This window comes from Brassica napus, chromosome C8, assembly GCF_020379485.1.
Source record: "Brassica napus cultivar Da-Ae chromosome C8, Da-Ae, whole genome shotgun sequence".
Classification (NCBI taxonomy): Eukaryota; Viridiplantae; Streptophyta; class Magnoliopsida; order Brassicales; family Brassicaceae; genus Brassica; species Brassica napus.
The window spans coordinates 46,812,415-46,838,531 of record NC_063451.1 but is presented as its reverse complement, the minus strand read 5'-3'; the positions used below and the strand labels follow the sequence as shown (position 1 = coordinate 46,838,531).

The 26,117-nt window shown below is 38.2% G+C and overlaps 6 protein-coding genes and 1 pseudogene across 12 annotated transcripts; 5 read left to right on the top strand and 2 right to left on the bottom strand.

Annotated features, from left to right (window-relative positions):
* Positions 1–744: 744 nt before the first annotated feature.
* Positions 745–3,749, top strand: LOC106412546 (cytochrome P450 87A3). The gene is made up of 9 exons (XM_022708976.2): positions 745–1,406; positions 1,498–1,819; positions 1,900–2,049; positions 2,130–2,381; positions 2,451–2,540; positions 2,623–2,701; positions 2,794–2,900; positions 2,987–3,114; positions 3,193–3,749. The coding sequence occupies exons 1-9, from the start codon at positions 1,210–1,212 to the stop codon at positions 3,284–3,286; spliced, it is 1,419 nt and encodes a 472-aa protein (XP_022564697.2). The 5' UTR covers positions 745–1,209; the 3' UTR covers positions 3,287–3,749.
* A 598-nt stretch (positions 3,750–4,347) lies between these two features.
* LOC106412558 (E3 ubiquitin-protein ligase At1g12760-like) lies at positions 4,348–6,588 on the top strand. 4 transcript variants are annotated; one of them, XM_048765333.1, is made up of 5 exons: positions 4,348–5,039; positions 5,546–5,665; positions 5,752–5,884; positions 5,963–6,130; positions 6,218–6,588. In XM_048765333.1, the coding sequence occupies exons 1-5, from the start codon at positions 4,492–4,494 to the stop codon at positions 6,389–6,391; spliced, it is 1,143 nt and encodes a 380-aa protein (XP_048621290.1). In that variant the 5' UTR covers positions 4,348–4,491; the 3' UTR covers positions 6,392–6,588. The 4 variants fall into 4 exon arrangements, with proteins under 4 accessions (XP_048621290.1, XP_048621288.1, XP_048621287.1 ...); XM_048765332.1 differs by having other exon boundaries at positions 4,349–5,039; positions 5,543–5,665; XM_048765331.1 differs by having other exon boundaries at positions 5,752–6,130.
* A 389-nt stretch (positions 6,589–6,977) lies between these two features.
* Positions 6,978–9,845, top strand: LOC106412541 (pentatricopeptide repeat-containing protein At1g12300, mitochondrial-like). The gene is made up of 2 exons (XM_013853446.3): positions 6,978–9,128; positions 9,559–9,845. The coding sequence occupies exon 1, from the start codon at positions 7,196–7,198 to the stop codon at positions 9,074–9,076; it is 1,881 nt and encodes a 626-aa protein (XP_013708900.2). The 5' UTR covers positions 6,978–7,195; the 3' UTR covers positions 9,077–9,128; positions 9,559–9,845.
* A 233-nt stretch (positions 9,846–10,078) lies between these two features.
* Positions 10,079–14,425, top strand: LOC106397817 (pentatricopeptide repeat-containing protein At1g12300, mitochondrial). The gene is given in 3 exon segments (XM_013838442.3): positions 10,079–11,600; positions 11,603–12,342; positions 13,184–14,425. Coding segments are annotated over 2 exon segments (1,929 nt in total). The 5' UTR covers positions 10,079–10,366; the 3' UTR covers positions 12,298–12,342; positions 13,184–14,425.
* Positions 14,177–17,109, bottom strand: LOC106412544 (protein AUXIN SIGNALING F-BOX 3). The gene is made up of 3 exons (XM_013853452.3): positions 16,229–17,109; positions 15,657–16,152; positions 14,177–15,217 (listed from the first exon to the last, which is right to left on the bottom strand). The coding sequence occupies exons 1-3, from the start codon at positions 16,678–16,680 to the stop codon at positions 14,426–14,428; spliced, it is 1,740 nt and encodes a 579-aa protein (XP_013708906.2). The 5' UTR covers positions 16,681–17,109; the 3' UTR covers positions 14,177–14,425.
* Positions 17,110–21,130: 4,021 nt separating this feature from the next.
* LOC106412556 lies at positions 21,131–22,103 on the bottom strand (annotated as a pseudogene).
* Positions 21,982–25,858, top strand: LOC106412551 (V-type proton ATPase subunit C). Of its 4 annotated transcripts, XR_002660896.2 has the most exons (14): positions 22,373–22,523; positions 22,626–22,694; positions 22,761–22,888; positions 22,991–23,090; positions 23,265–23,332; positions 23,581–23,722; positions 23,820–23,936; positions 24,104–24,229; positions 24,311–24,394; positions 24,475–24,554; positions 24,786–24,936; positions 25,010–25,098; positions 25,200–25,291; positions 25,382–25,858. XR_002660896.2 is itself a non-coding variant. In XM_048765327.1 (12 exons), the coding sequence occupies exons 2-12, from the start codon at positions 22,410–22,412 to the stop codon at positions 24,883–24,885; spliced, it is 1,128 nt and encodes a 375-aa protein (XP_048621284.1). In that variant the 5' UTR covers positions 21,982–22,293; positions 22,381–22,409; the 3' UTR covers positions 24,886–25,159. The 4 variants fall into 4 exon arrangements, 2 of the variants coding, with proteins under 2 accessions (XP_048621284.1, XP_048621285.1); XR_001282627.3 differs by having other exon boundaries at positions 24,786–25,098; XM_048765327.1 differs by lacking the exons at positions 25,200–25,291; positions 25,382–25,858 and adding an exon at positions 21,982–22,293 and having other exon boundaries at positions 22,381–22,523; positions 24,786–25,159.
* Positions 25,859–26,117: the final 259 nt, after the last annotated feature.

Below are 26,117 nucleotides of genomic sequence, written 5' to 3'. Positions count from 1 at the left end.
GCACTTTTTGTAACCAAATATGCAACATCAATATGTATTATCTATCAAAAGATCACAGAAAGGTTAATAATAGCGGAGAGTCTTTCACAGTGACCTACCTACAGTTGGGTTTTTACTTTGCGGGTGGAAAGTAGAATTGCATGGGTTGCTGCATAAAGTCTGAGCCCGTGGCTCAATGGCTAAAACCCACATTCTCCTGTGATTGGTTTAACCTAATGGGTCCCAAGAGCCGACTGAGATTACATGTCTCTCACCAAAAGCCAAAAAATATAAGGATAATAATGTAAATTCAACTCTCAGGTTAATCTCATCTGAACTGATAATTAGCAGATACAGTGGTTGACAACAAGATCTAGAAGCTGATGTATACATTATTTTGCAATAGTATCAATCTTGAGTTTGACCAGTGGGAATTTTTTTAAAGTAGATGAACCAAATACTGATAATGATTAAAAACACATGACAAGCAGATCTAAAGAGGAGATTCTGAACATGAATGAGAACAAAACTGAAAAGTACTTATATGTTAGTTTATTTTGCTTCCCTGGTGTCAAAGATTGTATTAGATACAGGGATTATAAGCATAGATATGAAGGAGAAACAATTATCAAGTCAGCAATGTAAGTAAAGCTGGAAACTCTTTTTTCCATGTGTAATAACTATATGAGTCAAGCTTCAAGTTACAACATCAATATGTTATCATCATTATTAGTTTATTATCAAATCTAGTGGAGAGGAAGAGCCCACCAATGATCTCCTAAAATGAAGCTGTAAACTTGTCTAATGTTCAGACTGGTGGTTTAATGCCCATATGATGATGCTCTATGAGACACAAGAAACTAGAAGGCAAGAGGAACCTTCATTCCATGATTCTTGATTATTTTATTACTCCAAACCAAAAAAGCTGCCCTTTCACACGGATAATAAATAATGTATGGTTGCTATAAACAGATTTAAATTTTTTTAATGGTTAAACCTTTTTTCATTCTGCAACTACATTATTTATTATTATCTAATCAGAGTTATGTATACAGACTTGCCTTGCCTATTTAAGCACTCATCATAATGGTTGAAGAATATGGGCCAGCACTAAACTCCTCTTTCTTCTCCTTCTTCTTTGTCTCTTTCCTCTACACGTTTTCAGTTTCTATCTAAAGAGCACAAACCAAAGAAACAAGTCATATATACTCTTAAATTGTTCTTACTGTGATGTGGGCATTGTTCATTTGGGTTTCTCTGCTTCTCATAACCATCACACATTGGGTTTATAGCTGGAGAAACCCCAAATGTAGAGGGAAGCTTCCACCAGGTTCAATGGGCTTCCCACTACTCGGCGAGACTATCCAGTTCTTCAAGCCAAACCCAACTTCAGACATCCCTCCTTTTATCAAACAAAGGGTTAAGAAGTAAGTCATGTCTCTTTTCTCATTCAAACCAATGTGATTAAGCCTTCTGTGTGTACACAAAGGTTTAAGAATCTGTTGTTAATATGTGCAGGCATGGACCAATTTTCAAGACCAATCTAGTGGGGAGACCAGTGATTGTATCAACAGATCCTGATCTGAGCTTCTTTGTGTTTCAACAAGAGGGGAGGTGTTTCCAGAGTTGGTATCCAGACACTTTTACCAATATCTTTGGGAAAAAGAATGTGGGTTCATTACATGGGTTTATGTACAAGTACCTTAAAAGCATGGTCTTGACTCTATTTGGCTATGATGGTCTCAAGAAGATGCTTCCTCAAGTAGAGCTGACTGCAAATAAGAGATTAGAGCTTTGGTCAAATCAAGAATCAGTAGAGCTTAAAGATGCAACCGCAAGCGTGAGTTTCAAACATAGTCTTTTCTGTTTCAGATATAATTCTAATTGTTTCTAACATGTTGGTATCAAACATCTGATCAGATGATTTTTGATCTCACCGCAAAGAAGTTGATCAGCCATGATCCAGACAAGTCATCAGAGAATCTAAGGGCAAACTTTGTTGCTTTTATTCGAGGACTGATCTCCTTCCCTTTTAACATCCCAGGCACAGCTTATCACAAATGTCTTAAGGTGCTGCATCATATGAATGAACATTATCTAAAGCATTGCCTGCCTATGATATGGTACTAATGCTGGAGATGATCTTGCAGGGTAGGGAAAATGCAATGAAAATGCTGAGGAATATGCTACAAGAAAGGCGTAAGAAACCGAGGAAGAACCCAAGTGACTTCTTTGATTATGTCATTGAAGAGATTCAGAAAGAGGGTACAATTCTGACAGAGGAGATTGCACTTGACTTGATGTTTGTCTTGCTATTCGCTAGCTTTGAAACAACTTCTCTCGCTTTAACTTTAGCCATCAAGTTTCTTTCAGATGACCCTGAAGTTCTAAAGCGTTTAACGGTCAGTGAAGCTATATATTAAACACAAATCTCTTAGCAAGAATACTAAACTGTGTTCATTGATCATCAGGAAGAACATGAGACTATTCTGAGAAACCGGGAAGATGCAGAGTCTGGACTTACATGGGAAGAATACAAGTCAATGACTTACACATTTCAGGTTGCTTAAGAGTTTCATTAAAAGTAATGATAGTTTCCTACGTTTTCAATAGCTGACTAAGTCTTATATTCCTGTAAAGCAGTTCATAAACGAAACAGCAAGACTAGCAAATATAGTTCCTGCAATCTTCAGAAAGGCCTTGATTGATATAAAATATAAAGGTATGATAAAATATATAAATTTATATTTCAGAATGATTAACATTCTTTTTTTTCTTCATATTTTATCATTAAAGACTCTCAATGATTCGCAGATTATACAATTCCAGCCGGCTGGGCGGTGATGGTCTGTCCTCCAGCTGTACATTTGAATCCAGACAAGTATGAAGATCCTTTAGTCTTTAACCCATCAAGATGGGAGGTGAGGTCAAACCCTTATAAGTAACTTCTACTACAAGTAAAACTGGAAAAAAAAACCTAAATTTAAAACTTGATGACACTATACAGGAATCAAAGTCTAACAATGCATCTAAGCACTTCATGGCGTTTGGTGGTGGAATGAGGTTTTGTGTGGGAACTGACTTCACCAAGTTGCAAATGGCTGTATTTCTTCACAGCCTGGTTACAAAATACAGGTTCGAAAATAAGCAAATCATCTTACAGTCATTATTTTTAATAGATCAATAATTAAGGCTGATTATGATCATTATCAGGTGGGAGGAGATAAAAGGAGGGAATATACTACGAACTCCAGGATTACAGTTTCCAAACGGTTACCATGTCAAACTCCATAAGAAAGTAGCCTAGAGAATGTTATAAGTAAAACATATATAAGTTGGTAGGATAAGCTTTTATACATTTTTCTTAAGATCACATTCATCTTTAACACCCTAAGTTAAAGGGTGGAAGATGTTGGGGTCTTGCCTTGAATCCATTTGTCTTAATTAGCTGCAAGGTGAATACACAATTTTGATTTGAAGCAGTAGTTTCTTCTGTGTGTCTGGTCATAAACTGTAATAATGTGTAGTATTTGATCACATGCATGTAAAAAAAGACTACAAGTCAATGAAATTCCTTAAATAAGTCATATACTTGTAGTGAATGAATCATCGATTTTTATACTTGTTCAAATCTACAAAACTTGCAGAATCTATAATCTAACCTGCAGACAACTTCAACTATGTAGATACATATCTGAAGCTGTTAAATATTAAGTCCCGGTAATTCAGTAATGTTCGGTTAAAATATTAACCAATTTAAGCTTCTCAATCTCACTCACCCTGATCATAAAACTTTATCTCAAGTAAATTCAAATTTAGAGAACTTGGTTAGAAACAAAGTTCTACATATATATGAATGAAGAAGCGTATTACTAAATAAACATCGATTAACCTTAATCATTATCTAGTTTAATTTCATAGGTATTCCCGAGAGAGAACCAGGATTAATTGGCTGCTTTACCTGTCTTATGAACTAATGATAGCTTAGCCTGAAAACTGCAGATCTTGAGATACAATCTAGCTCAATTTCAGATCCTCAGAAACTGCATATCTAGTTTCAGATTCCCTATCATATATTTAACCTTGATAGTTACGATCGGTTGGATCATAAGATCATGTTTTAGAGGTCCATAACATACATATCGACAAACTTCATTTCCAAAATATTGAGAATCATATTTTAAGTGGGCAAGGCTTTAGCAAATATTTTTAGCAAAAAATAAAATAAAATAGAAAATATCAAAATATGAATTTCAGACACATTTAATGCAAAGTTATATAAATAACCCCGTATAAACAGAATATTTACATTTATACCCCGGTTACTTGTCCGGGTGTTGACCGTTGACGAATAAATATTATGTTTAATTTCCTTAATCATCGTCATCTTCCTCTCTGTGCACGATCGAAACCCTAGCAATCCCAATTTCGTTTCCTGAGATCGAATCCTCACCTCTCTATGGCGTAACTCCACACCAATTTCATCAATTTAGCCTTTTTTTCCTGGAAACAATGTCAACGGAGACTACAACGAATTCGTCATCCTTCGATCCGGCACCGTTGATTTCGAGCGGCGATGAAAACGAGGGACGCAGCAACAACGGCGGGGAAAGGAGATCCGCGAGGAGACAGGGGCTGAGGGAAGCGGCTATGTTTCTAAGCCGCGCGAGCAGCGGACGAGCGATGCGGGAGCCGTCTATGCTTGTGAGGGAGGCTGCGGCGGAGCAGCTCGAGGAGAGACAGAGCGATTGGGCCTACTCGAAGCCCGTCGTGGTGCTCGACATCGTGTGGAACTTGGCCTTTGTCTCGGTGGCTGCTACTGTTCTTGTGATGAGCAGGAATGAGAATCCGATAATGCCGCTTAGGGTTTGGCTCTTGGGGTATGCGCTGCAATGCGTGTTGCATATGGTTTGTGTGGGGATTGAGTGTCGGAGGAGGAATAGGGTGAGAAGCAATAGGACTCCTCGGTCACGTTCTTCTTCGTCCTCTTCCTCTATGGAGGAAGATGGTTTGGGTTCGAGGAGGAGTTCACATGAGCAGCTGGAGAGCGAAAGCAGCAGGTATCTATCTAGCTAGACTTCTTATGTCCTTAAGCTCATCAGATGTGTGCCTCAGGAAAATTTGTGTGTATATTGGATCAAGATGGATTCTTGCATGACTTGTGTGAGATTTGGCTTGGTAGCCTTTTAAAAAAGGAGGCTTTTTGCACTCAACTTGTGGTTTCTATGAGCTGATGAAGAAAATAATGGATGTGATACTTGTTATTACCTAGAATATAGATTTTAGGTTTGGATGATGATCAATTCAAATTGGTTGCTTATTCTATGATGCTTCCCCAAATTGTAGTGGTTTCTTCAGGACCTTTTACACAAACTTTTCTGTTCCTTGATGCATTTTACAATCTAGTTGAGATTAAATGCAACCTGTGGAGGTTACTATCATCATTTTGTTCTCTGTCAGGTATTAGATAGTTTCGATAGACTCACTTCAGCATGACCCTGCTACAAGCATTTTTTGTATCATGTCTTGATTTGTTTACTTATCTCACTTACTGTTTCCAAAGCAGTGTGGCGAAACATCTAGAATCTGCCAACACCATGTTTTCGTTTATATGGTGGATCATTGGGTTCTACTGGGTATCTGTTGGTGGCCAAGATTTAGCACAAGAATCTCCGCGGATTTACTGGTTTGTTCTAACTTCCTTCTATTATATCAATAAGGTATAAGCCTAATACTCCGCCTTTAGTGTCTGAATGCCTTTGCTTATTTCAGGTTGTCTATTGTCTTCCTTGGTTTCGATGTGTTCTTCGTTGTCTTCTGTGTTGCGTTGGCCTGCGTTATTGGCATTGCTGTTTGCTGTTGCCTGCCATGCATCATTGCAGTTTTATACGCTGTTGCAGATCAGGTACTTGTCATAACCTTTTTCATCTTATATCCTAAGTCGCTACTTGGTGCTATCTGTTTTAATACGATGAAATATCAGGAAGGGGCTTCGAAAGAAGACATTGAACAGCTCACCAAATTCAAGTTTCGGAAAGTCGGTGATGTTAACAAACACGCGGGTGATGAGGCTCAAGGAAACGCCGATGGGATAATGACCGAGTGTGGTACAGATTCACCCGTTGAACATACACTTCTCCAGGAGGATGCAGTAAGTATATACTATAACACACTAATTCACTCATCTTAAAGATCAAACACTAGATAAGATTATATGCTTTGTGATTGCGCACTATAGGAATGTTGCATCTGTCTATCTGCTTATGAAGACGGAACAGAACTAAGAGAGCTTCCTTGTGGTCACCATTTCCACTGCTCATGCGTAGACAAATGGTTATACATAAATGCGACTTGCCCACTCTGCAAATACAACATCCTCAAGAGTAGCAACTTGGACCATGAGGAAGTTTAGATGAAACAGCTTTGGTTATTCGTGACCCCACACAACATTTGATCAAAGGAACTTGGGGGATCCAAAGGTAAAAACACGACTAATGTTATTAGATATGATGCATTGTTTGTGATATGATATGATATATATATACAAATTTATTGTACTTTTGTCTGTCTTTTATAATTTGGTTTGGAAAGGAATTAGGTTTCTGTAAATCTTATGTCTATCATCTTTCACTGGTAACCTCTGTCTTTTGGTATTATCTCTCTCTGTGTGGACCTCGAATTGTTAAAGACTTTCATCATGTGGAGACTACTGGCCATTGAAGATTTTGATCGGAGATTATAAGTTTTTCCAAGGGTCAAGTCCAGTTTGGTCGATGGTTAATGTCTGATATTACAATCACATATGTCATCTACCTAGCTCAACTTGAACTTTGTTAAGAAATTGTTCAATTTAATTTGAAATTGGTCCAACAAAAAAAACAGAGCCAAATTTAAACCGGATTAATTAATACTAAACCAAGTCGGATTGGGTTTAGTTTGTATACAGAGACGCATAAAAGCCGACCAAGACAGACCAACATCGAGTCAAAACCGGAATCGAACACAATGATCCCGGTTTAAATCTTTGTATTACATACATGCGACAAAATTGTTCGTATACAATACACTGTAATTGAATGAAATTGAATTGGTTTGGTCGATTGTCCGTGTCACTGAAAGGCTGAAAGCTCGCGTTTAGAGGGTTTAGAAGAGATATACAGAGAGTGTGAGCTTTGAGCTGGGGGGGGGGGAAAGGAACGATTCAGGTTGAGAGGCGATGTTGATGATAAGGAGTGCCAAAGCTTTGAGATCTGCTCGGCCTCGATTCACGAAGACAGCAGGTACCCTGAGAACTTCTTTATTTCACAACAGCGAACGAGGCTTTTCTAGCAGCGATAGGAACCTCTCTTACAAAGAGAGATTGAGTAGTGGGATTGTTGGTATCAAGAAAGATGATGCTGTTGCCCTCTTTCAAACGATGATTGAGTCTCGTCCTCGTCCTACGGTCATAGATTTCAATAGATTGTTTACTGCATTGGCCAGAACAAAACAGTATGACCTCGTGTTGGATCTCTGCAAGCAAATGGAACTGCAAGGGATTGCACATAACATCTACACTCTGAGTATTGTCATCAATTGCTTCTGCAGGAGTCGTAAACTCGGTTTTGCCTTTTCTGCTATGGGAAAGATTTTGAAACTTGGGTACGAGCCTGACACAGTCACATTTTCAACTTTGATTAACGGTTTATGTCTCGTGGGTAGAGTCTCCCAAGCTGTGGAGTTAGTTGATCGTATGGTGGAAATGAAGGTTATTCCAAACATCATCACGCTCAACACTATTGTCAATGGTCTTTGTCTCCAAGGTAAAGTGTCTGAAGCGATGGCTTTGATCGATCGAATGATGGATAATGGATGCCAACCCGATGGAGTTACCTATGGCCCTATTTTGAACAGATTGTGCAAGTCTGGGAACACTGCCTTGGCCATGGATCTGCTCAGAAAGATGGAACATAGAAAGATCAAGCTCGATGTAGTCACATACAGTATGGTTATCGATAGTCTTTGCAAAGACGAGAGCCTCGAAGATTCACTCAGCCTTTTTAATGAAATGGAAACCAAAGGGATCAAAGGAAATGTCATTACCTACAACTCTCTCATAGGAGGCTTCTGTAATGCCGGCAGATGGGATGATGGTGCACAGTTGCTGAGGGATATGATAGAAAGGAAAATCACCCCCAACGTTGTCACTTTCAATACTTTGATTGATAGTTTTGTGAAAGAGGGAAGGCTTTCTGAGGCTCAAGAATTGTACAATGAGATGATCACAAGAGACATAGAGCCTAACACCATTACATATAGTTCTTTAATATACGGGTTGTGCATGGAGAATCGCTTAGATGAAGCCAACCAGATGCTGGATTTGATGGTTAGCAAGAGATGCGATCCTGATATCGTGACGTATAATATCCTTATCAAAGGGTGTTGTAAGGCTAAACTGGTTGATGAAGGTATGAGACTTTTCCGCAAAATGTCTCCGAGAGGATTGGTTGCAGATACAGTCACTTATAGCACTCTCATCCAAGGGTTTTGTCAATCTGGAAAACTTAATGAAGCCAAAGAACTCTTCCAAGAGATGGTCTCTATTGGTGTGCAACCCACTGTTGTCACCTATGGTATTTTGCTGGATGGGTTGTGTGACAATGGAGAACTAGAAATGGCATTGGATATACTTGAAAAGATGCACAAGTGTAAGATCGATCCTGGTATTTGTATATATTCTATCATCATTCACGGGATGTGCAATGCTAGTAAGGTCGATGATGCTTGGGATCTATTCTGTAGCCTCCCTCTCAAAGGAGTGAAGCCCGATGTCAAGACGTACACGGTAATGATTTCAGGATTGTGTAAGAAAGGGTCACTGCCTGAAGCAAGCATGTTGCTTAGAAAAATGGAGGAAGATGGGATTGCGCCAAATGATTGTACATACAACACACTAATCCGAGCTCATCTCAGAGGCAGTGACATATGCACCTCAGTTGAACTCATCGAAGAAATGAAGGGGTGTGGCTTCTCTGCAGATGCTTCCACCATGAAGATGGTTATGGATATGTTAGTGGATGGTGGATTGGACAAAAGCTTTTTGGATATGCTTTCTTAGAATGTTTGGTTCTTATCTGCCAGAGACAAAGTCCGGGATAATAATATATGAGGTATTTGGTTGGGCTTTAATAATATAAATAAGTTTGTTTGTTTGTTTACCTTTTAAACAGATCTTGATGTCTTCTCCTTTTGATATCGCTTTCTTTCTGTTTCCTCATTGGTTCATTTTCAGTGTATAATGTTTGTCATCTTTAGTTGAGCATATGTGTATTGACAAATGCTCAAGCTTTGATAAGCAGTAACACTTTTGGCACTTATTCCGTATTAAAGTTTCTGGTGATGAGAGATCTGCAATGTGTTGCTATGATCTGTTCAGACATAAATTACAACTAGTTTGGTTGTGCAGTCTTTAATAGAAGACATGTCTCTCCATGGTTGGACTTTGGGAATTAATTACTAGTTGTGAAAGTCTAAGAGAAGTTAGCTGTGAACAATTAGTTTATCTTCTCTTGTGGTTGAATCTTGTTTTCTCTCTTACAGATTTATCAAAATGGGAGGCTGGGGAGGAAAAGGAGACGGTGGTGACAGCGTGTGGTGAAGAAGAGGGAGAAACAGCTTGGTTTGCCTTTTTCTCTTCTCTTTCTTTTGAACTGTGAGTTTGTCGATGGATAACTTGTTGTCACTCAGGATGATAGTTATAATCGATTTCCAGTTGTAGATCGATTCGAGTTCTTGTGGGTGTTTGAAGACAGGTTTGAGATGTTCTAAAGTAGTATGTTGACTCCATTTAAAAAATAAATGGTTGTGTTTTGATCACATAAAATACATTCTTGAATTCAATGCTGCTTCTGATCTACTATCACAAAACTCTGCAGTCCACACATGAAGCTAAATGAAAAGGTATGCTAAAGATTACAAAAACAACACTTGTGCTCGTAAGATCCAATCATATTGAAAACTATTTATAAAAAATATTGAAAACTAAATGAAAACACATTAGTAAAAAAGAAAATAGTGTTCACAAATTTGTTGTTCTTTAAATTTTAATTTTATGTTTGAGGTTGACAAAAAATAAAACATGTTGTTTTTATGTGCATCTTTTATTACAACGTGGAATCATATGAGTACATAAAAAGATTACTTCAAAAAATTTAATAAAATGATGGGCTAAAACAATGACTCGTTTCCTCATAAATTCTTGTATTATATAGTACTTCCGACGAAAATTGCTCGTATATTTCGGTTTGATTCAGACCGGTTGAATGAAATTGAATCGGTTTGGTCGTTAAAGTTGCGCTTGTGTGAGAGCTTTGAGCTGGGGGAAAAGAACGATTCAGGTTGAGAGACGATGTTGATGATAAGGAGTGCCAAAGCTTTGAGATTTGTTCGGCCTCTTCTCCTGGAGACAGGTACCCTGAGAACTTCTCTATTCCACAGCCCTTGCGAGTCCTCGTGTTTCGTCTGCGAACGTGGCTTTTCTAGCGATAGAAATCTCTGTTATAGAGAGAGATTGAGTAGTGGGATTGTTGGTATCAAGAAAGATGATGCTGTTGCCCTCTTTCAAACGATGATTGAGTCTCGTCCTCGTCCTACGGTCATAGATTTCAATAGATTGTTTACTGCATTGGCCAGAACAAAACAGTATGACCTCGTGTTAGCTCTCTGCAAGCAAATGGAATTGCAAGGGATTGCACATAACATCTACACTCTGAGTATTGTCATCAATTGCTTCTGCAGGAGTCGTAAACTCGGTTTTGCCTTTTCTGCTATGGGAAAGATTTTGAAACTTGGGTACGAGCCTGACACAGTCACATTCTCGACTTTGATAAACGGTCTATGTCTCGTGGGTCGAGTTTCTGAAGCTGTGGATTTAGTTGATCGTTTGGTGGGAATGAAGGTTATTCCGAATCTCATCATACTTAACACTCTTGTCAATGGACTTTGTCTCAAAGGTAGAGTGTCTGAAGCAGTGGCTTTGATACATCGAATGTTGGCTAATGGATGTCAACCTGACGCATTTACATATGGTCCGATTTGAACAGAATGTGCAAGTCCGGTAAACACTTCCTCGGCCTTAGATCTGATCAGAAAGATGGAACATAGAAAGGTCAAGCTCAATGCTGCCATATACAATATCATCATTGACAGTCTTTGCAAAGATGGGAGCCTCGACTATGCACTCAGCCTTTTCAATGAAATGGCAACCAAAGGGATCAAAGCAGATGTCTTTACCTACAACTCTCTCATAGGAGGCTTCTGTAGTACTGGTAGATGGGATGACGGCACACAGTTGCTGAGGGATATGATTACAAGTGAAATCACCCCTAACATCGTCACTTTCAGTGTGTTGATTGATAGTTTTGTGAAAGTGGGAAAACTTACTGAGGCTAAAGAATTGTACAATGAGATGATTGCAAGAGGCATAGATCTTGATACCATTACATGTACTTCTTTGATATATGGGTTTTGCAATGAAAAGCGCTTAGACGAAGCCAACCAGATGATGGAACTGATGGTTACCAAGGGATGCGATCCGAATATCGTGACGTTTAATACTCTAATAAACGGATATTGTAAGGCTAACGGGTTGATGAAGGTATGAGACTTTTCCTCAAAATGTCTCTGAGAGGTGTGGTTGCCGATACAGTGACTTATAGCACTCTCTTCCAAGGGTTTTGTCAATCAGGGCAACTTAATGTGGCCAAGGAACTCTTCCAAGAGATGGTTTCTGAAGGTGTTCATCCTAGTATTATGACTTACGGTATTTTGCTGGATGGGTTGTGTGACAATGGCGAACTAGAAGAGGCTTTGGGAATACTTGATAAAATGCACGAGACTAAGATTGATCCTGGTATTTGTATATATAATATCATCATTCACGGGATGTGCAATTCAAGTAAGGTAGATGATGCTTGGGATCTATTCTGTAGCCTCAATTTCAAAGGAGCGAAGCCTGATGTCAAAACATACAATATAATGATTGGGGGATTATGTAGGAAGGGTTCACTGTCCGAAGCGGATGCATTGTTTAGAAAAATGAAACAAGATGGGTATGAGCCAGATGGTTGTACATGGAACACACTAATCCGAGCTCATCTCCGAGGTGGTGACATAACCACTTCAGTTCAACTTATAGAAGAAATGAAGAGTTGTGGGTTCTCTTCAGATGCTTCCACCGTAAAGATTGTTATGGATATGCTATCGAGTGGTGAATTGAACAAAAGCTTTCTAGAGATGCTTTCTGGTCCTTCTAGAGACAAATCAGCATCGTTGGTTTGAAATGAATCTTCTTTTCGAGACAAAATCACCAAGATTCTGGCTCTGGTTCGTCCCTCTTCACTTCCCGCCATTAATTTACATTGAGAATCTATGTTTCCTGAAAACTTGCTTGTTTCTGGTCAATATTGGTTAACTCATTGTGTCGGTTTAAAGCTATGATTGAGAGTTTGAGTTTTTATGTCTTCTTTCTCGGTTCTCTTGATCAATTGATTGATCTGTGACACTTTTGGAGCTAACTGTCTGTGGGTTTAAAAGGATCACTCACTAGTCACTAACTAATGTTTTTTTTTTGGTTCATTGAACCAACCAGTGTTTTTGTTTTCTGATATATGGGAATCTTAGGACCAGAACCAGATTCCTTGAGTTGATGTTTGGATAAGTGAGTTGAATTTAGAAATCTTCTGTGAAACCCTAGTGTTCCCTTGCCAACCTAGAGTTGACTTTGTATTGATCCTTAGTTTCTTTTTTGTTATTTGAGTGTTCTTTTGGTCTTGTAAGGAAGGTTCTTGGCATCTGTGGATGACTGATGATTTTAGAGCTATTCATAATAGCCTCCCTTTTGGACATGATCTTTCACGTCCCAATGAATCTAGTTGCTCTATTCAGAACTGCTAATAGCTAGGTATAAATTGATAGATAAGGTAGAATGTTTTGAAATTCTAGTGTCAATACCATCTACAAGTTCTGTTATGTTCACTCTAGTGGAGTGGTAAAAGAGTAACGATTGGCTTTAAAGTAGTCAAATCTTCTGTTATTGTATTCATCTTGTTGTTACTTGTTAATTTATAACCTAACCATATTGTTCCTTCTGCTTTTTTGATTCTCTTGTGTTCCTGATTAACCGTATCTTATTCTTTTTTCTTGCCGGTGGGTTTCAAATTTGCAGTCTTGCTGCTCTCTGCTGTTGATGTGTGTTGGAGGAATGCCTGCTTCTGAGCCTTTCTTCTCTGCGGATCTCTTGTTTTTTTTTTTTGTCATTTTCAGTCACATTATATGTTTTAGTTAATGTTTGGATAAGTGAGTTGAATTTAGACATTTACTGTTCCCTTACCAACCTTGAGTTGACTTCGTATTGATACTTAGTTTTAGTTATTTGATTGCTCTTTTGATCTTCTAAGGAAGGTTCTTAGCATCTGTGGATTACTGATGATTTTAGAACTACTTCATAATAAGCCACTCTTTTGGGCATGATCTTTCACTTCCCAAGTGGCTCTCTTAAGAACTGCCTAATAGCTAGGTATAAATCTATAGATAAGGTAGAATTTTTTTGTCAAGATCATCTACAACTTTTCTTATGTTCACTCTAGTGAAAAACCTTATGTAGTAAAAGAGTTGTGATTGCCTTAAAGTAGCGCAAATCTTCTGTGATTGGTGTATTCATCTTGCTGTTATTTCTTAATCTAAGATTCACCTAACCATATCATTCCTTCTGCTTATTAATTCTCTTTTGCTCCCATTAAGTGTTATCTTATTTTTTTGGCGGCGGGTTATGAATTGCAGTCTTGCTGCTCTCTGCTGTTGCTGTGTGTTGGAGGAATGTTTCTTCTGAGAGTGCCCTTCCTTCTCTCCGGATCTCTTGTTTTCACCATTTACAGTCGCATCATATGTTCAATCTAAGACATGCTTATAGCTCTCTGTCTTATGTACTGTTAATGTTTCATTGTCTGATAGTGCCCATGTTTGAGAGCGGACTAGTCTACAGCATGGATGAAAAAAACAGGTTTCTTGTGCATCTTCTTTGTAATTTATATGAAGAGAGAGAGAGAGAGAGAGAGAGAGAGAGAGAGAGAGAGAGCTTATGAAAACCAACGGTATACACCTTCTCCCATCAAACGGGGTCTATCAGTACTCTGATACTCAGAAAAATCTACATGTTTGGTAAACTTGAAACTTTTTGTAGATAAAGATTTATTTGAATATCTTACATCTTTGTACAGCTAACTGTCTTTAGATTCCCAAGTTCAATAAAAACAAAAAACTCTGTAGTAACAGAGATCAGAAACAAAGTACAATGTAACTAAAAGAAAAAGGCTTGGAGTTTCAAAACAGAATCCCTTCTCGTCTGAAAACGAAAGTACAAGAGCTAACGAACGACATGAAAAAGCTTCAAACAAAACCAACACGGAGACTAAAGAATCGTAACACATGGCGGCGCATCTTTTCTAGCCCCAACCACTGTTCGGTAAAGGTAAAGCCTATCAACCTTCTCTCTTTCATCTTCTTCATTCCTCTCCATCATCAGATCATTATTCTCATTCTCATTAATGATCTCCACGTTAAGCCACGGCGCGTTTCTCGCCAGCCTCTTGCACCCACCGAGCGTTACTTCACAAGACGACATCCAAAGGGATCGCATTGTTCTGTACTTATCAACATCAGCAAGAAGCGCAGCGTTCCCGAACGGACTGTCTCTTATCTCCAGCTTCCTCATCTTCTTACACCCATTCAACACATACAGCATCCCTTTGTCCGTGTCCCCAGCAAAAGCTATCGAAAGCATCTCCAGCTGTTCAGCGTACATACCGATGTAGAGGAAGACTTTGTCTGTTAACAAACCCGAGAGAGAGAGACGTCTTAGACCCTTGCAGGCTTGCACAATGGCACCAAAACCTTCGTCTAGTGATTGAGATGTGGTGTGGTCTGGTTTGTTTGGCTCGAGGATGCATAGCCTGAAGCGGATGAAGTTCGGACAGTTTTTCGCAACAGTTATGAGCGCTGCGTTTGTCATTTGTTTGCAGAAGTAGAGGATGGAGTGGAGTTTAGGGCAGCCTGCTGAGATTGCAACTAGACCGATCTCAGTAACGGCTGTGTCGTTGTCTTCTTCGTCGTGTAAATCAGAGGGGAAGACTCTCAGCTCTTGTAACTCTTTACATGTGGAAGCAACAACCTCAAGTCCTTTGTCTCCAATACTATCCAATATCTGTAGGAACAACAAACTACCATTATATGTAGGCCTCAGATTTTGAACTAAACCGAACCCGCCGAACCAAAATTTCGGTTAGTTCAGTTTGATTACTTCGGTTTTATTCTTTAAAAAAAAATTATATCCAAACCATACCAAAACCCCGAACCAAACTAACTGAACTAACCAAATTTCGAATCAAACTAAACTAACCATATTTAACCAAAATTATCCTAAATTTTAACAAAATTTAACCAAAATCAAAAACTCCAGTAGGATTTTCAAAAAAAACCGAACTAATCGAAACCAAACCAAACCAAACTTTATTTCGGGTTAATTTGGTAAGACCTATGTTGAACCAAACTAACGGAAAACTGAACTACCAGACCCGAATAACCCGAATTAACCGAACCAACATGCCTAATTATATGTAATGAACTCATTAGTTCAAACTTACCCATAACCGTTGAAGTCTCTTACAAAACTGAATAAACCTTATGAGGTGATTCCCTTGGATCTCAGCTGCATAGCTGAGGTTCAAGGAGGTAAGGTTTTGGCATATCGGGTAAAACGCTGTGAGACAAAGCGGAGCAACCTCTGAGAACCCCGACAAGCTTCTCAACTCAGTACATTTCTTTATAGCAGCCATGAGCTTCATGAAAGACTCTTGATCAGGCTCATTCTCATAAGACCCTACTCCCAAATCCACCAGCTGAGGAGCACAGCTCATTAGCCTCGTGAGCGCATCGAGAGGCACCGCACGGTTCACCTTCAAGCTCTCCAGGTTTGGCGACCTCGCGACGAGTCTCTCTAGAGCAGCTAGATTGGTTTCTCCTTTAAGACATGAGAAGTTCAATGAAGTAAGAGCGGTAGAGCTTTCGGGAAAACAGTTTAGCCATTGACCTCTATGATCATCAATCTCATTCTCTTGCAAGTCTAGCTCACGAAGATGCCTAATAACATCACACATCACATTGTTAAACTCAATTAAAGAGATGAAATGTTATGTTCCCATGACACTGATCTTACCTGCAATTAGCAGCAACGGAGGCTAAGCCATCAGTAGTGAACCCTTCACAGCTAACAAGCACAAGAGACTTGAAACTCGCGAAGGAACGCGAAAGAAGCTCGAGGCTTTCGTCAGAGACAACCATCCTCTTCAACCTAAGCTCCTCGAGCTCAACACGTGCCTTGGCTAAAGCAACGATCCAAGGGTGAACGAAGCCTCCCCATTCATGAGGAACCAAGTTGAAGTCAGCGAAGTGAGGCTTCCCTTTGAGAGTCAACGATCTGAGAGATGGAAACCTCTGTATCAACCTCTCCGGGTTGATTGCGTAGCAGTTTCCGATAAACACACTCTTCCTGCTACACCTCTCGATCTTGTGCCACGATTTGCTTACGAGAGATATCGAGTTCCTGTCTTTGTGAGAGGATATGAAGTCGAAGATGTGCTCAATCACCTCGTCTGGGAAGTAATTCATCTCCCCTCCCTTATTAGATCAGGAACATGAGCTCGAGATGCACACACTTCCAGCTAAGCTCGTGGATTTGAATTTCAGCTCAAGAACAGAGTGCTCTGCAGGAAACAGAGTGGTGTAAAGTCCCGAGCTTTGATAAACAGAGATCTTTTAGACTCTATAAAGGATGAAGCTTTTAGATTCAGATCTACAGGGGAATAGATAAGAAGAAGAACAGAGGAACTCAACGAGGAAAACGTTGAAAATGAAGGAGAATCATGAATCGAATCTAAAGATAAACTCTGGACTGCTTCGTCCAATGATGATGAGATGATCAGAGAGAGAAGAGAGAGAGAGGAGAGATCACGCAAGCAAAGCAAAGCTTCTCTCTTTTTCTCTATTTCTTTCTTTCTCTGTGGAAAGATAAAACAGAGGGAAAAATGCCAACCAAGCTGACCAAAAACTAACTACGGTTAGGTTTAATCTTTTAAGAGAGGGTTTGATGATCCAACGGCGGAGATTGGTTCGAAGGATTAGCCACGAAAGGAATCTTGACCGTTGAATAGTTAGTATGTGTTTCACACCACTGGTTATTAACAGGGCCTTTCGCGAAAAAGAAAGGGTGAAGTGATGTCTTAGTGTCAGAACAGGGGACATGTTTTTAAAAAGCCCTTAACTTTTTCATATTATTACGTTATTGCCACGTAAAACATAATATTCCATAAAACAATATTCGTTTTTTTTTGTCAAACAATCAAATATTCGTTTAATTAGTGATTGATTTTAAAAAGATTCAATGGTTGTTAGAAAGTGCAGCAATTAGGAAACTAATAAAATCAATCGTACAGTACCCCTACTGCATCAAGTATATGCATTTAGACACGTCACATGTATGTAAGCTTATAAATTAAATAATCAGTCATATAAAGTCCATGATTTATATTTAATCAAATAAAAATTAGTTCATTATCTATGGAATAAACAAGAAAATGAGAAGCAATAATTTTGTCTTTGGACGATGACACCATTGATGGATTTGCGGGATTTTAAGGTCATTAAATTTTCAATAGTTTTCTTAATACTACATTTTCTAACCAAATAAATCCAAAAAACTAATCAAACTCCCATCTTTTAAAACTCTTTTGAAAACAAATCGTGATCTAATGTTCAATTAATAAGAGATTTAAGTAGCAGTTTAGTATTTTTATTCTCAACTGAAAATTGATCCTAGCTATGTTTTGTTTCTATTAGGTAGATATGAAACATTTTAAAATAATTCCAGAAGATATAGACAAAATCTCAAGACAACAAACATTAAGAAACACATATAAAAGGAACAAAATACGTGGAAGCACCGTGGCCTAGTGGTCAAGGTTTAAAGGCTTCTACATCCAGGTCTGGAGTTCGAACTTCAGACAACGCAATTTATACAGGAAGAGGTCTGAGTTTCAATTCCCGGAGAAGGCGAATTATGGAAAAAATTAGAAAAAATGCTTACAAGAGATCTTCAGCATGGCGCAAGGAATACCGTCAGGAATGGATTTCATAGGGCTACTCAGGGTGATGCAGTCTGGCGTTAATCCTCAAAAGGCAGGTAGAATTGTCGGCTGTAATATCGTATATGTAATATTTCTCATAATTAATTTGTAATAGCATAATTAACCAGACAAAAAAAAGAATAAAATATAAAGTGGCATAGGCTTCATAATCAAACCCAATAATAGACCCACTTGCAAATTATTACATGAAGAGATAGGGGTAATAACGAAGAGAACACAAATCATGATTACTGGTTGAAAGCTGAGAACCATTTATCTTTGCCTAGCTAATGTTCAACATTGATGATAACTTATGTGTATTAATTATTGGTAAGTAATTAGGAGAACGTCTATAATCACATAATATCAAACTAATTGTCCGTCATAATCCTCAGAGAATTTCCTCATTGGATGTCTTATGTGAAAACAAGAGTTATTCATTATATCGCTAGCTTATTAGCAAGTGAAACCAGTTTCTTATTCTGTTAATCTCATGTATATATTTCTCTACGCTTGACATTCTTGATTGTTATCCTCTGATGTATTACTCATGATAGATAGTTTCAGGATTTATCAAATTTTCACAAAATTTGATAGGAATGTTTAGGGGTGGACGTTCGGGTACCCATTCGGGTTCGGTTCGGATCTATTCGGGTTTCGGGTTTTCGGGTTTAAAGAATTCAATCCCATTCGGATATTTTTAAATTTCGATTCGGGTTCGGTTCAGATTTTTGCGGGTTCGGTTCGGGTTCGGATAACCCATTTAAATTATTTTTAAAATTTTAATATTCATTATATGCTTAAAATTTCTCAAAATCTATAAAACAAAATAATATATTACATATATATTTGTATAATATATGTCAAAATACCTAAAATTAACATATAAATTGGTTTGATTTGAATATTTAGATAGAAAATCAATAGATATTTCAAGTATTTTGGTGTTTTGAATATATTTTAACTATTTTAGACATTTACTTTTGACTATTTATGTATATTTTCAAGTATTTTAGACAATTTAAAAGTATCTTATATATTTTGGATGCTTTTAATATATATTAAATCTAAAAATAAGTAATATATTTAGGTATATAAATCTATTTCGGTTACATTCGGGTATCCGAGATATTTCGGTTCGGGTCGAGTTCGGTTTCGGTTCTTTAGATACCAAAATTTTGAACCCGTTCGGATATTTAATCAATTTCGGTTCGGATTCGATACTATTTTTCCTGATCGAGTTTGGTTCGGTTCTTCGGATCCGGGTTTTTTTTGCCCTGGCCTAGGAATGTTAATTTTATCCCAAAAAAACTGTTATATTTACTGGATAGAAAGGGGGACGAGTGATGACCCATCATAGGCTACAATGGCTGCCATGTGAAGGCCACATCTCTCTCTTTATCTCATCACTTTTTAGTAATCATCTCCATTTTCACCATGGACCCAAAATTTCACCAGCGTTTTAGGTATTACTGGTTTTCCCGTTACCACCCGCAAACGCAGCTTTTGCGGTTGGTAGCGGTTGTTGGCGTTTTGCAACAATCGTTCAAACCGCTCCAAACCGCTCCAAATCGCTCTAAACCTCATAAATTCAAAAGCTGGTTCCAGCTAGTGTTTGCGGTTGCGGATGGTTGCAGAAGGATAAATTTTTTTTTTTTCTAAAACAATTTAAATACAAAAATAAAAATATTCAATAAAAAATTTAAATTAGAATTATAAAAATACTAAAATATATCTATTATATTTTAATTAATATTATAAAACTTTAAAATGAAAATATTTTCTATAATTTTTAAAAAGTTTAAACTATAACTTTCTAAATATAAATTTTATATTTATTATAATATTATTATTTTTGATATTTTATAATGATATAAAATGTAAATATTGTTCATTTATTATTTAACCGCTGTTGCGTTTGGTAGTTAACCATTCATAAGTATCCCGCAAATGTACCAATTTCTAACTGCAGAACCAGTCGTATAAATCTCTTAAAACCGCTAGAAACCGCAACCACCCGCATCCGCAAACTCCCGCAGCCGCAATCGCAACCGCTGCGGTTGAACTAGTCAGGCCGTTAGTTGTCTTAGATAATGCTTCTATTATTGGATTTTGCTGTTCAACCAACCTCCATTTCACCTTAGTTAATGCGGGTAAATTATCTGGTAAATTTCGGTGTGGATGTGACATACACCTCACCCTCCTGATTTTATAATCCTAAGATTTTATCTTTTTTCTGGTTCAATTACACATGCATGTTTTTTTCCAACAAATACAGACTATATAGACCCTGCATACATACATATATAATATTTTAAGTAACTTTTGAATAATTTCTTCTTCTAGAACTCTTATCTTAAAAGTTATAAAAAATAACTCTTATCTCATATTATATTTTCTCAGCTTTTTGTTGGTTCATGAGATTCCTTTTTCCTTTTATCCTATGAAGCCGAAGGCTAAATTCAAAGGCCCAAAAAGCAGAGACTCATGATGACGCATGTCTCAATTATTCATACACATACAAACAACATTACACGCATTTCACCACCATACCAACCACACATATCATATCATATACACATCGGCTTAAATAAATATGTATGAATCTTCAATATGAGATTCGGAAAGGAACCCTTTTCAGTTCTCATTGTCACTCCCTAGTGGTCCAGTTCTTTGTTTTTTTATTAGTGGCATCAAAAACATAAGAGATATGATGATATTCTCCTAACAAAAAAAATCTGTAACTCATATATTTGAACTATACGAATCTATGGAGAACATCTTAACCTTTCAGAGATATTCGCTGCGACAAACATAGATGTAGTTGAGTAGCTTTAGCTGACAAAATAAAGTGATAGCGAAGCAGTCACAAAAGACCCTCACAAGTTCAAAGGAATCACAAACTAAGAAAGCTCTAAATACCACACACACTTGTGTTCAAAAAAGAAGAAGAAAGCTCCACATACCAATCATAGAACAACTTTAACATCCCCTTATAAAATTATAATCCAATGGGTTGTATTTAGTCCCTTCACTAAGGTTAAATACATAAGGACTAGTATGAGAAATAAAAGTTTGCATCTTTACTCACCATCGGCATCAAAAGAAGAGCATTGCCAATATAATGTCAGTTTCTTCAACTAGTTTAGCTTGCTCACTGACCCTTACTATGGGTTGCATTGCACTCAACCAAAAGGAACACGAGAACACCAGCTAGTTTATTCAAAGACTTACCTATACGCTGCATCACTATCTAATTCAAGAATGATTATAGCTAAGGAGGGAGGTTTTAAGCATCGCTATCGTCACTACTATCATCATCATTCTCGTTGTTTCCGCTACGGTCATTGGAGATGTAGACTCCAGGCTGGATCGATCGTCTCCTAGTCCTCGACGGAAGGATATTATCCAAATCCACCTCCGCCAAAGGATCATCAGACAAATCGCTTTCATCGTACTCATCACCATCCTCGTCATCGTCATCATCATCATCATCATCATCGCTATCGTCACTTTCATCAACTTCGATCAGTTTTCCTTTTCCTTTGTCCTCTCTCGATATGCCTTTACCTTTCCTGTCGATCTCATCTTCAATCGAATCCTCCTCCTCCTCCTCTTCTTCTTCTTCCTCTCCAACTCCACCGTCTTGCTTCGCTTCAGCAGTAAGATCGCCAGGCACGCCGTTCTCATCTTTTTCCGATACAAAACCAGCTGCTTTCTCAAGCGAAATCGATGATTCTGTTCCAATTTTCAGATTCTCGACGCCGGACTCAGAATCAGCAGAACTCAACGACGAAGGGTTAAGCTTCTGAGCCTTGTTCGCCACATTATCCTGCTCTTGGCAACAGAGAGATCCGATTTCCTCTTCGCTGGAAACGAAGAGTCCTGTTGATTCTCAACGTCCGCCATAGATGAATCAATCGTCTTCCTCGCGCTACAGAGACTTGCGGTTGCTTCGAGGAAGATTCAGAGTTCGTTAACACTCAATTTTCATAGGGTTTCTCGATTACTTATCCAACTTCTCTTCGGTTTTAATTTATAGATTGGACTCAGCCCATTAGCCCATTAGCCCAACGTGCCAGGGAGATACTAAACCGGGGTAATGCTAATATCTTACCGGTTTGGTTTTCTACTTGTGTGAGTTTATAATTCGAACCGGTTATCCATTATGATTGAAGAAGTACAGATCCATCGGAGAAGAGACATTGAGAAACAATGACTTCGAGGTATTGGGTGGTGTCTCTACCAGTGAAGGACTCTTCTTCCACGTTATGGAATCGTCTCCAGGAGCAGATCTCCAAGCATTCCTTTGACACTCCAGTTTATCGGGTACTCAGATTCTACTCGATTTCGATTGAAATTAGCAGATCATCTTCAACTATTCTCGTGTTTATGATCTAAGCTCGTTGGTTGTTGATTTCAATTTCGCAGTTCAACATTCCTAACCTTCGAGTTGGAACGTTAGATTCTCTGCTAGCCCTCGGCGATGATCTGCTCAAGGTAACTCATCTGATCACAAATTTTGATCTTTTGCGTTTTTATTTGAATTGAATGAGATGTGTGCAGTCAAACAGCTTTGTGGAAGGAGTTTCGCAGAAGATCAGGAGACAGATCGAGGAATTGGAGAGGATCTCTGGTGTGGAGAGCAACGCTCTTACTGTTGATGGAGTTCCCGTTGATTCTTATCTCACAAGGTATCTGCTTTTTTTTTTATTATATTCACAAAGAGTTGATTGGTGATTTAGTGGTGACTTGTGATGTAAAGAGCGAAACTTTTTTTTTTTATTGGTGTTAAGGTTTGTTTGGGATGAAGCTAAGTACCCAACGATGTCACCTTTGAAGGAGGTTGTGGAGAATATTCAGTCTCAGGTTGCCAAGATTGAGGATGATCTCAAGGTATTCACGCTGTTAAACCTTTACGCAGAATGGTTCCGTTGGTGTAATACGAGTGTCTTTGTGAAGAGTAGTTTGGTAGTTTAAGTTTTGATTATAAACTTCTTTTGTTGGTCAAGTGGATTCCTGTGGTTCGAATGATTGGTGTTAACGACTCTGATTGCACATATTGTTTAGGTTCGTGTTGCTGAATATAATAATGTCCGCGGTCAACTCAATGCCATTAACCGAAAGCAAAGTGGAAGGTAAGCTTTTTGTTTTCTTTCTCTTGTTCATACTATAAGAACAAATTGGAACTCGTCCTTTCTCCAAAAAAAATTCAATTTGTTGTCTCTACGATCTAAGTTCTGTTTGCAACATGTTCGACAATGTGAAGGGTTTAGCATAATACCAAGTGATCTTCCAGATTAATGATGTTGGTTGTTATCTGCTTAGATGTTTTATATAGTTTGTAGCAATGTGGCTGATCTTCCTCCAATTCTTTTTGTTACAGCTTAGCTGTTCGCGACCTCTCAAGCTTGGTTAAGCCAGAAGATATTGTCGCATCAGAACATCTCGAGACTCTTCTTGCAGTTGTTCCAAAGTATTCCCAAAAAGACTGGCTAGCGTGTTATGAGACATTGACCGACTTTGTGGTAAATTGATGATTTGTTGAGTTTATGAACCAATTGTAACACTTATTATTTATTTTTCGCGTGGGAATCTTACTCAGTTTATCCTTACTGTTTTCAGGTTCCTAGGTCTTCGAAGAAATTGTTTGAGGATAATGAATATGCTCTTTACACCGTCACTCTCTTCACTCGTGTTGCAGATAATTTCAGGACAAATGCACGTGAGAAAGGGTTCCAAGTGAGTATGCTCTGTTCAAGCTTCTGATATCACCTCTAGAGCTTTCTTAGAAACTATACTAGTAGTAGTGATATTTCCTTAGAACTGCTTTTATTCACTGTGAAAGTTAAGACATGGTTGATGCTCAAAGCTTTGTTCATAATATGATGTACACCGTTTTCTTTTAGGTCCGTGATTTTGAACACAGCGTTGAAGCACAAGAGACTCGTAAACAAGAGCTAGAGAAGCTGGTTCAGGATCAGGAAAATTTGAGAAGCTCTCTTTTGCAGTGGTGCTACACTAGTTATGGAGAGGTATACTGTTTACATATCACTCTGTATAGCTATATCATGGTAGAAATCAACACCCATCTGATCATCGGTCTATATGTGTAGGTTTTCAGCTCATGGATGCATTTCTGTGCTGTGCGTATATTCGCTGAGAGCATAATGAGATATGGTTTACCTCCGGCGTTCTTGGTAATTTAAAGACTCCAACCTAACTTATGTTTTTATAGAGAATCCCTCTAACTCCCTGACCAAATGACTTTATTTTCCAGGCATGTGTCTTATCTCCGGCTGTTAAAAGCGAGAAGAAAGTACGCTCCATTCTTGAACGCTTGTGCGATTCTACCAACAGGTGTGTTAAAAGTCTCTGTCTTTGTATCGCTCTAGGCATAAAAACTGGTTAGCGTTGGAGTTATGATCTTTTTAACATAGAAATTGCAGAACTTTGAGGAGAAAAATGTATTTAGTTATGAAAGATCATTTGCCCACAAGATCTATAAGTGTTAATTCATCTCTATATAATAAATAGTTTGATGAGATATTGAGCTGAGTGTTTGAGTCTGATTGTATGAAAACAATGCAGTTTATACTGGAAAAGCGAGGAGGATGCAGGAGCCATGGCTGGTTTAGCCGGTGACTCCGAGACACATCCTTATGTCTCCTTCACGATCAACCTTGCGTAGAATTGATGAGAGATGCTTTATGCTTCTTCTACATCTCACACTTATATTTGTGTATGTTCTATATATATATATTCCATTTTATTATTCGTGATAATTTTTCGAAATAAAAGAAATAAATATGAAGGTGGCACTCAAGAGAGACATGTGAATGTAATTTTATTTTGGCCGGAGCCTTTGTAGACTCCGATGACTGATACTTGTGGAAGAAGAGAGGTTTGTTGACATGTTGTTACCTGGATGCCTTTTTTTTTTATATTAAGCTGATTCGTTTTTACTCTCTGATTCGAGACAAACCATTTCTTTCAACATTGTAGTATAACTACTACCGGTGATGAAATTACACACCTGACGAAGTGGCTATTGAACCAAAGTGGAACATTGCACAATTACCTAACGTGGCTTGCAGGTATTACTTGACCAGGACTCAGGAGCAACCAAGTAGACTACAGCTTTGATGCGGCTAGTGTTAATATTTTTTGTTTTTTTCTTGTTGCAGCAACTGTGATGACTACAGAGACCTAGATATACGCAGCGACCCAGCTCTCTTAACAGAGAAACAATGGTCATGTCCGGATCCACAATGTGGGAAGATATATGACGGAGAGCAGATGGAGAATAGGCTTGTCCAGATCGTGAGACAGAGTGAGAAAATGTACCAGATTCAGGATCTATTGTGCAATCAGGTGAAAGCAGCTCATCTGACGGAGCAGTGTGAGTGTGCTGGATCCTTTAGATGCAAAGAGAGTGGTTCGGATTTCCTCAAGCGGATGGAGGTTTTCTTGGATATTATTAGTTGAGTTCGAGGTCAACGAAGAAGAAGAAGCTCCAAATGGAAAATGATTCTTGTTATTATATCTTTCTGTTACAAGTTGCTTTATATAGCAACGGTCATCCGGTTTACAATAAACCAAAATCTAATAAACTCTATAACCGGTTTATATCAACCCGAATTGAATCATGTATGTTAATATTCCCCCTCAAGACGACGAGTATAAAGAAACGTAGAGACATCTTGCCAATCAAGGAATGAAATAAACCAGGAAACAATGGCTTCGTGAAGACGTAAGCCAGCTGATTCTCACTGCGAACATGCAAAGTCTTGATTAAGCCACTCACAATGCAACTTTCTTACTTAGTTTCATCGATTTTAATCATGCATGCATGTATTTCAGATTAGAATTGTTTAATTATAGCTTTGAGTAATATATGTTTATGTACATAACTTGTAAACT